Consider the following 14,945-nt stretch of genomic DNA (forward strand, 5'->3'; position numbering starts at 1 on the left):
AGAAGGTCCCTCCACAGGCAAAAGGAGGCGAGGAGTCCTGGCCTTTATCCCAGGTGTGGCCTGCAGTTGAGCCCACTGTTAGCAGGCAGCATGTGCTAATTTCCAGCTGGGCCAGAAATCAGGAGTGATTCCTCCTGAAAAGACCCCCCCCCCCACATGGTTGCAACTTACACCTTCTGGGATTACGCATGACTTTGGAAAATGTTTAACGCTCAATCTAGGTTCCCAAAAGCATCTTATTACCACTGCAGAGGACTCGTGTGCACTTGGGACCCTAAACGAAGATGGGAATTCAGTCAGCAGTTAGGGTGTTCGCATGATTTCCAACGTGTCCAGCCAGCTGCTGGGTGTGGTGGCACATGCCTATAATCCCAGCACATGGGAGTTTGAGACCAACCTGGGCTATAATATGAGCTCAAGGCCAGCCCGAACAGCACAGCGAGGCCTTGTCTCAGAAAGACAAAAAACAAACAAACACCCATTTCCAGCCAGGCTTCAAGAGCAGGGCTTTTGTAGGCCTGGAGGAGGCAGAACCAGGAGGCGACCTCCCGCTTTCTCTGGGAGGATGGGCCTCAAGAAAGGCTTGCAAAGGACAATCGTGGCTGTCCTGAGCAATTCCCCACATGGTTCCATTCCCCGTTCTGGGCATCTTCCCAAGAGGGTTACAGACATGGTATCACCATGACACAACTGACCCGTGTTTAGAGCAGCACAACCCTAATAGCTAAATTGTGGATGCAGCCCTTATGTCAGAGTGGATTTTGAAACCAGTATTTACACACAGTAGAGTACTACTCTGCCATAAAGAAGGACAAGCTGGAGTCATCTGTAGGAAATTGGAAGCACCCGAGAGCACAATGCTAAGTGAGATAAATCAGGCACGTGAGCTGTAATATCACACGGGGCCTCTTACATGGAAACCCAAACACAAACAAGACCATGGAAGACAGACCAGGAGGAAGCAGGGTAGATCTTTTGCAAATGGGAAGGGGACTAAAGATGGAGGGAGGGGGCCACTCCGTGGCTTCCACCAAGGCACGCTCAGCTCCCCGCCCTAACGTCCACCCCCACGCTTCCCCGTCCCCACTGTCCAGTGCTGCTGCCACTTCCACTCCACACTGCGTGCCAAGAGTGATCTGCGTGCCTGGCTCCAACCCTCCACTCCACGGCTGTGTGGCTGGTCATCACCCTCCTGCAGTGTACAACCTGTGAGTTCATCCACTGGCCCTGTGTCGGCAAAGCTGACTTAGGACTCCAGTTTCCAAGCCTCTGTTCCGACTCCATCCTTCCTGGACCTGAGAGCCACACCTCCCTGGAATCTGGCTCCTGGGATCCACAGCTCACCTCTGCCCACTCCTTCAGCCCCGGGGCTCCTCACATCCTCCCCCTCTGCATCCTTTCACCGTCTGGTCCCCTGGGCTTCACTGTCCACTGTGCACTGAATCCTTAGCTGCAATCGTCTCCTGTCTTCCCAGGTGTCTTCGGGTATGTCCACTAGTCAGGCCAAAGCTTTCTCACCCATGCAGGCACAAAACCAGTCCCTCCACCCTTTTCTTCTAAGCCGACCATCCTTTCTCTAGGTAAATGGTGCTAACATCTGCCTCATCATGCAGCTCACGGATCTGCCTCCTTCCTAGCCCACCTGGGCTTACATCCTGAGCACCTGCATCCTGGGCATTCCCTGAATTCATTCCCTGGTCTCTTCCTCCACCTCTCTAATCTCAGCCTTTTATCAAAAGCAGCACAGCACTAAGGTGACAGCCTCCCAAACACCCCAGCTCGGCCTGAAGGAAGAACTGTTTCTACATCTGTGTTCCCAGAGCTCTGAGCACCACGGGACAAACCACAGAGCTCCACAGAGCCGTGGCCAACTCACTGCCTGGCCATGAGCGCGTGCAAGGCAGAGATGGTGTTACTCATCTCCAGCACAGGGCAGGGTCAGTGCTTGGCGACGGGCGGAAGCCCAGTAAACCTGGGCTCCGTGAGCAAGCTAACAGAGCTCTTCTTGTTTGGGTGTGCAACTAGGGTGCAGTGCTGTGATCGCAGCAGCGTGTGAACACACAGTACACACTGAAAAGCACATGGCAGCTTCCAGGGGCACATCCAAGCTCTCTGCTGAAACGGCCTTAAAGCCTGGTAGCTGTTAAACTGTGAACAGTTTGTTGCCCATCAACAAAAGTACCATATCTGATGCTCTGTCAACATCAGCCCTTTCTAACATTTGCTAAGCTTCATGTTCTTCCATTTCTTCATTTACCCTTCACTCACCCCATCCATTACCCCATCCATCCTTAATTCCCATTTACCTCTTTTGAAAAAGTCAGACTTACAAACGCGTGTTCTATCTGCTCACCCATCTGCTTCTGTTTTTCCAGTCTAATGCAGTTAGTTCATCCCGCAGGATAAATAGCCAAGTTCAACCCACCGAATGCCTTAGCGTCTACTTTACGTGAGTTCCATTGTATTTCTCCATAGTAATACCTTTGTTACTGTCCATCCAATCTGCCTCCCCTGGAACATTGAACATTCAAAACAACCTAACATAATATTTGTACCTTTACACTTTCCAAGGACTATTTGGTCCCGCCTAACATCCTGAAATTGAATTTCGTATTCGAGTGAATCTCACTACCAAGTTTTACTGTCAACCCATCATCTGTCCAAACACGCCCCTGTGGAAGAAGCCACTGCGAAGGGACAGTGCCCACCCCACCAGCGGCAGCTGCGCTAGCCCTGCAGATGCACCCCGTGCTCCCTGCTGGGCTCCATGATGGACAGGGTCACTGGCCCAGGGCCTACCCACAGGGCACCCCCAGGGCCATGGGGGACTCACCTGGTGAGTTCTGGGGTGAGGACACAGGGGAGCCGCGTGGGGACTGACAGTAGCTGGGGTGGAGTAAGGCGTGTGGAGGCACATAGGACATTATCTCTTCTTCAAACAGGCTGAGGAGACAGGAGAAGGCACGCGTTTCAGTCCGCGAGGAGTTTCCAGGACCAGCAGGAAGGCCGACCCCTCATGCCGACTGTCCATCCTCCACCAGCATCTATAGAACTTACCTTCCTTCTCTAATTTTGAATTTTGTAACATACATTTATATGTATACATTTATAGACAGGTATGTATATATGTACAGAGATAAATAATAAGCAATTTTGCCTCATGTATCATTAAAGTTATATAAAGCCCTGTAAGTGCATGGCATTCTGGATATCTTCTTTCATTCAGAAACACTGCCCTAGTTATGATAGCCACGGGGCAACTAGGACCCACAGCGTCTGCCCCTTTTGCTTGCTAGAGAGCAGGTAATTCCGTGCATAAATCAGTTTCCTCATCTGTTCCGCTTCTGACAGCTGTGTGCATTCACCATCAGTGGTACAGTGAATGTGCCCTCTGCGTCAATACGTAAACATGTAAAAAAGCTTCTTGGCGTAAACACGGTTTACTCCTTAAAGCAAAAAAAAAAAAAAAAAGGACTGCCTAGGGGAAATGCTTGTGCCTTTTCAGCTGTGGAAGAGATTACCAGTGAGTACTCCACAGAGGTTATAGAAACTGCATCCACGCAGACCAGACAATATATATATATATATATATATATATATATATATATATATATTCTCTTTTAGTACTACCTGACTACTTCTGGATTATTTTTAATCTCATAGTGTGAAGCTGTGTCTCACGATTTGAAACTGCATCTTATGATTATTAGCATCTTTCCATGAGTTTATTGGCCTTGTGTGCTCGATTTCTTTGATCTTTTCACATTCTTAATCATTTTTCTTTTGGGCTCTCTTCTTTTACAATAATTTAAGGCATGCCCCATCTATTTGTGGTCTCTTTGCTTTGTGTTGTGAATATCATTCTCCCAGTTTATTCCCCTCCATCCTGGTATGTGGTATCTTGCGTTATATAAATTTAATTTTTTATGTGGCCAAATCTACCAGTGAGCTCTGAGATGTGAGAGAAGTACTTACTTTCCACGGCTGGAGTTACTGAGTTATTTAGATGGAATAATCAAATGAAACACAAGAACATTTACAGTCTTGCATTATGACATTTATAATAGAAAATAACTTTACATGGGCTCTTTCGAAATGAATAATATGGTTTGCTGACAATAAAGCATATTTGTGGGCCAGGGATTTGGTTCAGCGCCTGCCTGGTAAACACAAGGTCATGAGTTTGATTCCTGGTACCCAAGTAAATAAATAAAGCACACTTGTGCCGGAGTGATTGTCCTTTTTAACAAATAAACTCCAAAACAGATGCAAACCCTTACTTTGTATGTCATACAGAAACATTAGTTTACAGTCACCCACTGAAATGGCTCAAATTCCAAAACGCTATAAAAGTGATAAACTAGAGATCACAACCAAACCATCCACATTTTCAGCAATTACTAAATGTTACTTTTAACACATTATTTCATTGCATGTTATTTGGTCACTCAAGTGAAATAAAGGCCTAGAACTGAAAACATCATTTGTCCGTAATCATCACAAAGCAAACATACATGAGTGAATTTCTCTTACTTCTCCCGTGACCCAAGAAGCTTTGGACACAGGCTTATTCCCCACCCAGGGGACAGTGTGGCCTTGCCCTCCCTGTAAGAGTTTCAGATATTTAATTCAACCACAGCACAGAAATTCCAGGCAAATGTGGTGTTTGTTGGAGTACACTGAGGTCTAGTGTAATGAAATAGTTAAGAATATCCACCTAAAAATGACTTAGTAAGGAGAGGTAAAGGATAATCATGAATTGTTTTTTAAACTAATTGCAAAATATCACCAACCAAACTTGGAACACCCTCAGGTAAGTGCAGGCCACCTAACAAGCTGCCGGGTGCTTTTGGAACCAGCCCTGCGGCCGCAGTGGTGGAGCCCTGGACTAAGACGGTACAGCCTCCTCTAGGTGCTGTTCAAAACCAAGCGAATAGAACTCCCTACAGACAGCAATTGCATTCGTTCCAATTAGGCTTCAACTACACACTAAAGGGAAATAACTTTTTGGTGACTATCAAGTGGGCAGTCAAAATACAAGCACCACAGTAACTATCGAGCGGAGAACCGGAAATGGTCAGGTCAAGAACTTCACGAGAGACCTGAGTGGGGTCAGCAGCTTTGGGGAAAAACAGCACAGAGCCGGACTGGCTTGGGGTGACATCCCTCTAATTCTGTGGGGACTGCAGTGGTCGGTGCCCCAGCTGCTGGGCAGGGTACAGCATTTTTCTTTTATTTTGGCTTCTGACATTTGAGGAATAACATGAAAAATAAGAAAACCTTTTGAAAACCTGACAGTTGCCCTTCTCCAGTACTCTCAAATTGAAAACTGAAGCCAATCGAACCAGCACAAAAGAAAATGCAGCTGGCTGGCTGTACAGAAGGCTGTCAAGTTGGTGAAGAGGTCAGGAAACCAAATTTCAACTTTCTGATCTGCTTTCCCAAGCCTACACTCTCAAAACCACAGAGTAAATAAATAATGTCTTGAATCAGCAAAAGGACACCAAAGCACATTTTGGGAAAAGAATTGAAAGAAAATACAAATATGACCTCTCTCGACACCAACGGGGAGGGGGGGGGTAGCCGTGAGCGCCTTGCTTGGTCACCCTTCCGGCCTGCTTGGAGCAGGACATGCGATTGGTCTCCACAGTGGCTCTCCCACACCCTCACAGCAGGGGGAACAAATGCAAAAGGAAATGAAGCTCACAGGAGCGGCCCAACGTCCTCACCACGAGCATCTTCTTAAGTCTCTAAGGACACTGACAGGGACACACTGTTTCTTAATGCGCCCCTGCAGCTGACCACAGGGACTGTCACTGAAGGTTCTGGCGTCACCTACCTCAGCAGCATCACGAGGTCTGCATCACTCGAGAGGCGCACCAATCCTGGGGTCCCTTCCGTTCTGATAAATTGGATCTTCTCCCTATTCAGACAGAGAAGCAGCTCAGAATGTACACAGCAGGCTTGTGGATGACAACTTGGTGCTTGTTTAATAAGGACCATGGCAGTTCTTGGGGCCCTGGACGGGACGTGGTAGCCACTCTGGGATTCCCAGGAACCACGTCCCCAAGGGGACCTCAGGGTCCCCAGCTTAGAGAAAGACCTCGTAGGTGGCCATGCCTCCTGCTTCTAACACTTTGGGGAAGATTATTCGATTGTCTGACATTTTGCTGCCTAAATACCACAAGTGACTGCAGGGCCATCCCACCAATAAAGCCATTTGGCGTTAAGGCCCTTGTAAGCCTGAACCTAAACAGCAGTTTTGGGTTGCACCCCATACCTCTAAAAAGCAGGGTTCATTCCTTGCTATCCAAAAAAGGGAGGTAGGGGATGTGATGTTTTGCTGAGGATTTACCTTTGCAAGCAGATGGCTCCTAAGTCTTATGACTTCAATATAAAAGCATATGGATTTTAAATAAGTGAGACACTAAAACACCGTTTAGGTTCACAGCTGGTGGAACAGACCACACATATACCAGTGTGTGTACCTGGATGCGTGTATACACACTCACACCTACACCATGTACACACAGGATGTGTGTATACACACTCACACCTACACCATGTATACACAGGATGCGTGTATACACACTCACACCTACACCATGTACACACAGGATGCGTGTATACACACTCACACCTACACCATGTACACACAGGATGCATGTATACACACTCACACCTACACCATGTACACACAGGATTCGTGTATACACACTCACACCTGCACCATGTACACACAGCACCGTTAGCGTATCACAGACAGAATGCTGACACCGGTTGTGTTTTTCCTTTTGAGTCATCTTCCTTCATGTTACTAGTTTCAACTTGTCATAAACATGCACTTTCAATAAAAATTTACCCGGTTATTTCTCTCTCATGTACCTTCCAGCATTTCAGAGCACACTGTATACCTTTTTACAAGATGAGGAAAAAACCAGCATTAACTCTGGCACTGATGCCATTACATTCGGTTGGCACAGGGACGCCAATGAGACACGTGAGGTTACTCTGAATGCTAAGCAGTACATTGCGGTCACGGTGCTACGGAGCCAAAATCAGTCATCAATGCTGCCGTTTAGATTTGGTTCTTATGGCTCCTTTAGTTTCCGTTTGATTTTCACCAAGTTCCACTGCATTTCAGATTTCCCAGTTCTGAGTTAAGAAACCGCTTAATGATGAGAAGGAGGGCATGATGTGGAGGGCAAGGGTTCCTGTGTGATGAAAAATTCCCTAACACACAGCACGCGGTGAGCGCCGCGCCCTGCAGGTCGGCAGGCACCACGCAGAGTTCAGTCCTCGTGTTCTTCTAACATAATACAGTAGTCAGGATGGGAAGCGCCAAATCTTCAGTTGTGGCCAATTTTCTTTTCTATCCTTTGCTGCCAGAGCAAAAATGTTCTTTAAAAAGACTATGAAGCGGTGAGTGTCCACACGTGTGAGGAGGAACCGCTGACCCGGCCTCGCTGTGCACTTTCTGACAGCGTTCAGGCCGGAACCGGGAAGGACACTTGCCCAGCAATGGCTCTATGGATAGTACATCTGAAGGCCCACTATCTCCTGCATGGTTGTTTTGATAAGAGGCATAAACATTGGCGTCAAAAAGCTAAATCAGAAAAAAAAAAAAAAAAACCACCTTGGAGGAAAATGGACAGTTACTTAACCAAAGTACTTGGCTGAGGTCTAATAACCATGTGTATCACCTTGGGGAATCAACAGCTTTGTCCAACACTTCATCTCCTTAGTTCATCCTCACAATGAAACCTGGAAAACAGAACCAAACCAAGCAGCAAACAGCCTGAGCTCTCTCCCGCCCGCCTTAACTGGAGAGAGCCCTATGAATGGGCTGAAAAGGCATGCTCTGGTTTCCTGTGAATGAGGAAAACGTCACAGCCCCACTGAGTCACAAGGATGACTGGGCCTGCAAAGGGAAGAGGGGGAGAAGGTGCCAGCTGGGGAACTTTCCACCCTGCTCCAGCTGAACACCGTGAGGCCGCGGAGGAGAACACAGCAGAGGCACACCAAGGACAGTCTAATCTGTCACAGCGACAAGCTAGGAGCAGACAGGAGCAGGCCACCCGGTGTGCCTCACACCACTGAGTATTCCTTATACTAATATTCATGTGTTTTCTAGCAAACGTTTTCTGAGCACTTCCTACGGGTGAAGCACGGTCCCACACACCGGGAATTCAACAGAGGCTGAGACAAAATGAGCAATCAAGGAGCTTGTGGCGCAGTAGAAGCGGAAAGTCAAGGGCAGGCCTAGTATGGGGTGAAACTGCACCATCCTGCCCACGTAGCTGAGCTCTTGAGGCCTCATCCTGCTGCCCAGTTGGGACGGTCTTCGGTAAAGTCCCCTCCCGCAGAAAGAAGGGCATGACTTTACTGATGGTCCAGAGGGCTCCTCCAGGTGGAGGAAGAGAAACAAGTAGGCTGTTATCTCAGAAACCCCAGAAATGTTACATCTTTTCTGAGAATGGAAACGGAACTGCCCCCTGGCTATCAGATATTTGCTCAATCTCCTAGACGAGTGTTTCTCAAACCAGTGTCCCTGTCTGTGAGAAATCTTCAAGCAAGATCTTGAGTTCTGCAAGAATTTTTAAAGTTCATGTTTTCAAGCTGCGATCAAACTTGCTAAAGTGACAGAAGTGGGTTTGTGTCATATGGATGTCATGGACTGAGCCCCGCCATGTGACTCAGCTTCATGTCTCTGCTGCTAAGCAAGCAGAGAAGGACTAGCCAGGAGCCAGTGAGCAGGGCAGTGCTGCCCGCCGTCAGGCCGGCAGGGTCCTGAGGGTAAATAGGACAGCATGGCCTACATGCATCGTTCTTCAGAAAAGCATGGAAATGCATGAACGAGACTAACAAAACTTGCTGTGGGCTAATGAGAAAACAGAAGAGACAGATTTTAGAAGCGAATTATGCGTGTATGCTAAATAACACCTAAAAGAGGTCAAGGGTTCTCCCAAGAACCACAGTGTGGCAGCAGTTTGCAGATGGGAAGGTGGTGTCAGACCCCAGCCACCCCAGGGGTGCTGGATGGCCCAGTTCTTCCTCAATAGGAGACTCGGGGACACACCACCAAATAAACTGCAATCAAACAAGGCATCGGTGGATACGAGGGAAAAGTGGTGACTGCAACAGACATGTGATAGACCACGAGAAGCAAAACAGAGTGAACCAAATTGAACACAAATGTGCCTTCCCAACAATGGCCTCAGCATTGGCAGCTCAGCTTCTGAAAAACAAACTGTCCTCACATCAAGTGTTACTTCAAATGCTACTGATTTTCTTTGTTTTGCTTAATTCATGTGTCTTTCAGCTTACAGTTTCCATAAGGGTAAGAAATCTGTACATGCAGGAACGTGGTTCAAGTCAGCGTGACGGGTCTGCAAGATTCCTTCTGCTTTTAGAATGGAAAAGAACAGCTTCGACTCAGATTTCCATGAGTTCACTGGGAGTTTAGAATTCATCATTAGTTGGAGAAATGCCTTTGAAGATTTATCTGTCTGGGATCTCTGCGTGTCACTTGAAGATGTTTATCAAGTTTACTGGCTAACGTGTAGCATGACAGGGGATCTGTGGCATGAAGAAATTCTGTTTAATCCCAGAGCACGGTGATGGGGATTCCACACACCGCTGCAGTGTGGGCTTGGCAAAAGAAGAGCCAGGCACCCGACCCGCCGATGCCCACGAAACAGCGCTCATCCTCGCACTTCACCCCGTGTTGGGAATAAACAATCCCGCTATCCTTTCTGCTGTGGCAAGGGGGAAAATGGAGAATCAGAAAGCTGCCATCCAGTGAGTTACTAAACCCGAATCCACTGAGGGACGCACGAAGACAGGTAAAGCAGCAAGCTTTTCATTTTTTTAAGAAGCAATGTTTTAGTAAGAAAACCCACAACTGTTAAAACACAATGCTAAGCTGCACAGGGCTAGGAAAAAGTCGCCAGCAAGCGCTGTCACTCAGAGTCACAATGCTTGGGCTGTGTAACCACTTCCTCCCACGCCCGGAACCCCCTGCCGAAGACCAACGGGGGCAGAAGATCATCTGAGGACAAGGAGCACAGGCTGGGCTGGAAGCTCCCACAGGAAGTGTCCTCCCTGCAGCCAGCCAGTGCTTCCGAAGCAGAAGAGGGTATGCACTCTGCTCTCCCTCCGCACATGGGGTCCCTGCAGATTCGGTTCCGGAACACAGCCTAAACACATGTCCTAAAAGCAGCTGGAGGGCGGCTTAGACAAGCACTGCAAACTTCCCTGTGATCTAACGTCAAGAAAGGCAAGCGAGCACTGACCACTCACGCTCACCGTCTGACTTTACGGACAGCCAGGCAGTAGCAAAGCTCACTTCTTTCCACCTCTCATTATCACGTTAGACTTGGGCGTGTAGGTCCTCATGGTGTATGATTCTTAGGGATTCAGGAGAGTCACATAAATTAAGAGTAAAATTTGTTGTAAGTGGGTATAAATCATCTCCAGGCTAAGAACTAAAGATTACTTAATCCTCTTTGCTTGTTTCCTCACTGTAAGCACAATGATAGAATGCAAATAAAATACTTCGCCTAGGGGCTGCTGTAAGACTTCAAGAATTTAAACTATTGAGTATATCACCAGACAGGCCACACAGTGATTTATTCATTCTGCAGCAGACAGTGTGATCCACCAAAAAGAGTCAAACTTGATTTCTGAAGACCCACTCTTTTTTCTGCTTCTTTTTTGTTTTGCACCAGGAATCAAACTCAGGACCTTGTGCCTGCCAAGCAGGCGCCGTGCAGCTGAGCTACGTCCCCAGCCCTCCATTGCTGCTGTTAACAAGCCACTCTCACTGTGCCTTCTGCCCACTCCACATACGTTTACTGAGTACCTCAGTGATACATGGTAGATAAGAAATTGGCCGCTTCATAAAGTAGAAATAATGCTGTGAATTTCAAAGAGATAATTCCTGGAAAAGGCTTATGTTTCCCATAATTCAGTAGATGAGAAATACGATTCTCAATAAAGCTAAATCTACGTAGAGAGGTTCCTCCCGGCCCATTGTGTCACATTCTAACATTTCGGTTACTGGCAGTCAGCCGCAGTCCAGAAATACTAAATGAAAATTCCCAGAAATTAAAAATGGATACATTTCAATAACTTTCACTATAATTGTTCTATTTTACTAGTAGCTATTGTTATTCATTTCTTAATATATCTAATTTGTAAATTACACTTCTGTATTGTTTAATCATTTTAAAATGGGGAAATAGTTATTTTTTTAAAGTAAGAGTAAAATTAAATTACGACAAAGCTACAAAGCTCTCAAGATAGCATGATGGAAAGATACAGAAGGTCTGAGTGCTTTTGTTTCTGGCCTGGTGAATCTAAAAACACATATCATTTGCCTTTTGTGGCTTGGAATTTCTTAGGTCTCCAAGTTACTGATTTACTAATAACATAAAATTAGAATAGCTTGACTTATGCAATAGAATATTGGCACTGATCACATTCTTGAGACAAGGCAACAAAAAGTATCAAAGATCACATTCTTGTGGCAGGGGAATTTCCATGTCAGTCAAAGAAGAATCATTCTCGTGTCCAAAGTAATTATCATTGATATCTGGGGAAATCAGGCCTGGCATGCAGCAGATTTACTGGCTGGACATAATAATCACAGAGGACAGGAAGTTCTCAACTCAGTTTGGGTTTATGACATTCAGGGTTCCTTGTCATATCAGAATATTGCACAAACAGCAAAACTAAAGTTTTCTTGAATTTGTGTGCACTGTATTCACCTAAGAGGTATCAACAGTTACTGTAAATTAGACCTTGGCATTTCAGCGCTCGTGTTCACGTCACAGCACACGTGCACGGAGGTACAATTACTGCCTTCTGGAGAGACCAGCAGCCAGGCGTGACAGCCCAGGCGAGCAGCTCACCATCTGATAGAAGGGGAACACTCTGGACGCTGATTTTGCCAAGTGGGGTACTACACCTCTTCCAAGGTTCAAGAGGATAAAAAATCAGAGAAGGACAAGAACATGGTAGCATTCACATCTGCAAGACAGACGACAGACAAGGGATTTCAGGGCAGCGATAGAAGCTGAAGGCCAGGGTCTGTTGCATGAAAACCCCCCGCCATTCCACAGGAAACACACGCAGTGCAGTTTCCTGGGAGAAGGAGGAGCTGCACGGGAATACAATCTGAACAGCGGCTTGCTACCTGCTGGTTTGTAGAAACCACCAAAAACAAAAACACACCTAAAGAAGGAGCCCTACTCTCACCTGCCAAGGGCTACTCTATTTCCTCATTCTATTAAGGAGGAAGCGAAAATGGTTATTGAGGCGCCTGTGACACAGACAAGGAAGATGGCACTGAATGCTACCCTGGTGTTACAGTTTAGATCCAAAATGTCCCCTCAAAATCTCTTGGGTGTGGAGGGTGACTAGATGGGGTGCTCTGCGCATCAGAGGGCTCATCGATGGCTGAATGCGCTCTCAGGAGGTGGCCCCTGGCGGGAGGAGAGTCGCTGGAACACGGCCTGGAAGACTGCGTTCTTATCCCCGGCCTTACCATCCCCTCTCTCTGCCTCTGCCTGCCTCTGAGGGAGCAGCTTTTCTCTGCCAAGCTGTTTCTACCACGGAGCTGGCTGACCACAGACTAACCCCACGGAAACCGTGAGCCCCAACAAGCTGCCGCCCGACTCCTCCACCGAGGCATAAAACACCGGTCTGTCTCTCCGTGGACCAGAATATCCAAGACTATGAGCCAAAATAAAACTTCTCTCTTTGAAAGTTACTTATCTCAGGTGTTTTGTAATAGTGATAAAACAGTGACCAATACACCGTGTTATCACAAACACAGCCACAACAGGAGACTCATAAAACCAGCTGGTGCTCCACCCTTGCATTTGTGGGAATGTTCCTTATGAGGCGGCTCTGAATGTATGAAACAGAGTGTTCCCTTAGACACACAGACTTCCCCTTTATGTTGCTATGATAAGCAAAGTGCCTAACTACTGAAAAAAACTTTTCAGAAAATGAAAGTGCATGTGACCCGTCCTCTGGGTGAAAGGGGAGGCATTACCTCACGGCTCAGCCCCAGTTCCTCCTATGTGTCCAGCTGCGCTAGCTTGCCGTGGTCAGTTCTGTGAGGAGTCTTTAAAAGGTAAAGAGCTGCACACGGATTCCAAAGTCCACCAAATAAGTTCTTAGTAAGATATCACCATGAGAGGTCTATGTTAGAAGAAAGATTGTGTTTAACTGAGGATCCTCTAAAAAATAAAAAGCCTCTAGCAATCTCCAGGAGGCTGGAGACATGTGAGACTCCAAACCGCAGGAAGAAAACAGAAATCAAGCTGGAAGCTCCCAACCATACCCGGAGCTTTCTACAGCTGGCCTCTGCCAGGTTCTGTCACGTCCTGGGAGAACAGTGATAAAGTTCAGGTAAATTCAACAGTCCAACAGCCCCAAAGGCACGCACCTAAAGGTGTGCTAACTGTTTAAAACTACAGTGCACAGTACAGAGCAAAGTTGGAAAACCTTTTGAGTTTCTTATTTCTCCCTCTTTTGTGGAGGCTGAAGCACATTCAGAGAAGACGACATTAACTATAGGGCACACGTGTGCGTGCATGTGTGTGTGCATGTGTGTGTGAACCTGGATGAGTGTTGTGGCTGGGTAAAGTGGACTGAGAGGAAACAGAGTTTTCTTTATTTTGTGATTAGCAAAAGAAGGAAGAATTCTGTTTGTTTAGTTCTGAGGTTCAGACTCTAACATCCTTAACTAGACCACTGAGAAACTCATATCTGCAACTTCATTACCAAAACATCTTACGCAAGATTCCCGAGGGGACCATGGGCAGCTTCAAGGATGCCACAATAAACAACCACAAAATCCACACGTTGGTAATTTTTAGTTTTACTTTTTCGGTCTGAGATCTAGAATATCAAGTTTATAGGGGGAAAACACTCACACTTAAGTTTGATGTTAGCTGTGTGAAAATAGGATTTCTTTATTAGCAACATCCGTAATGTACTTGAAAGTTGGTATCATTTTAGCCTTTGGAAGCTATAAAAGTGATAACAACTTTAAGACACAGTAGCAACTGAGACCATTACATTACTATTTGGTAAATTATTTTCAACGCAAAGCACTACGCTAGGCACTGGCTTAGTAAGGAGCAGGATAATGAGTTGGAGAAGATTCCTATTTGTGTATTATTAGATTATTCATATTATCTGACTGGAAAATAAAGCATATGACTTTTAAAAATCAAATTAAAGCATGAAAGCCACATAGTAAAAAGACTACAAAGAGCAATTTGATACAGTATATGATTAACCATCAACACAATGTCTAGACCAGAAGTTATTATACCTGCAAGTGCCATAAAAATGATACAGAGCGATTTAAAGTAAAGAATGCCAGGGCTTCACTCTGGAACTCTTGATTTAAATTTCTGGATAGGATGTAGGAGGATAGGTTTGGAGAAGGGTAGGGGGTGGGGTGAGACCTTTCTCCCCTTGTCATGGTGATTGAAAGCAGGACCTTCACACCGAGCTGTATCCCCAGCCCTTTGTTTAAATTGTAAGATAAAGTCTTTCCAAGCCATTAAGGCTATGATGGAATTTTGATCCTCCTGCCTCAGCTTCCCAGAGTGCTGGTGCGCCACAACATCCAGCTGGAATTTTATATTTTACAGACTAATACATTCCTACTAATAAAGGGGGGACGTTGACCAGACAGGCTTTGGGCATGCAAGATTCTGAACAGAAATTCCCCTTTCCATCAGGACACCAATGCACAGTATCCAGAGGCTGAGAAATACAACAGCACCTTGGTTCATGAACACTTCTGTTGCAAACAATTCATTTCACAAGAGTCCACAGAGGAGATGAAAGAGTTCAAGGAAGGAGAACCTGCCCAAGTGGTAGGAGAAAGGCCCTTCTTGCCAGACTGAGAAGAGGAA

General features: G+C 46.3%; 1 protein-coding gene across 5 annotated transcripts in view; it reads right to left on the reverse strand.

The window, feature by feature from the left end:
• The window catches only part of Hecw2 (HECT, C2 and WW domain containing E3 ubiquitin protein ligase 2), a 345,745-nt gene that overhangs the window by 46,279 nt on the left and 284,521 nt on the right, over nt 1-14,945 (reverse strand). For all 5 annotated transcript variants that reach the window (XM_063259473.1, XM_063259475.1, XM_063259474.1 and 2 more), the window contains 2 exons: nt 5,840-5,923; nt 2,834-2,943 (listed from right to left, as the gene is read on the reverse strand). In XM_063259473.1, coding sequence (XP_063115543.1) covers nt 2,834-2,943; nt 5,840-5,923 — 194 coding nt within the window. The remainder of the gene's footprint in view (nt 1-2,833; nt 2,944-5,839; nt 5,924-14,945) is intronic.

Source organism: Cavia porcellus, unplaced genomic scaffold (genome assembly GCF_034190915.1).
Source record: "Cavia porcellus strain 051 isolate PalLab524CR breed Dunkin Hartley unplaced genomic scaffold, mCavPor4.1 scaffold_12, whole genome shotgun sequence".
Lineage (NCBI taxonomy): Eukaryota > Metazoa > Chordata > Mammalia > Rodentia > Caviidae > Cavia > Cavia porcellus.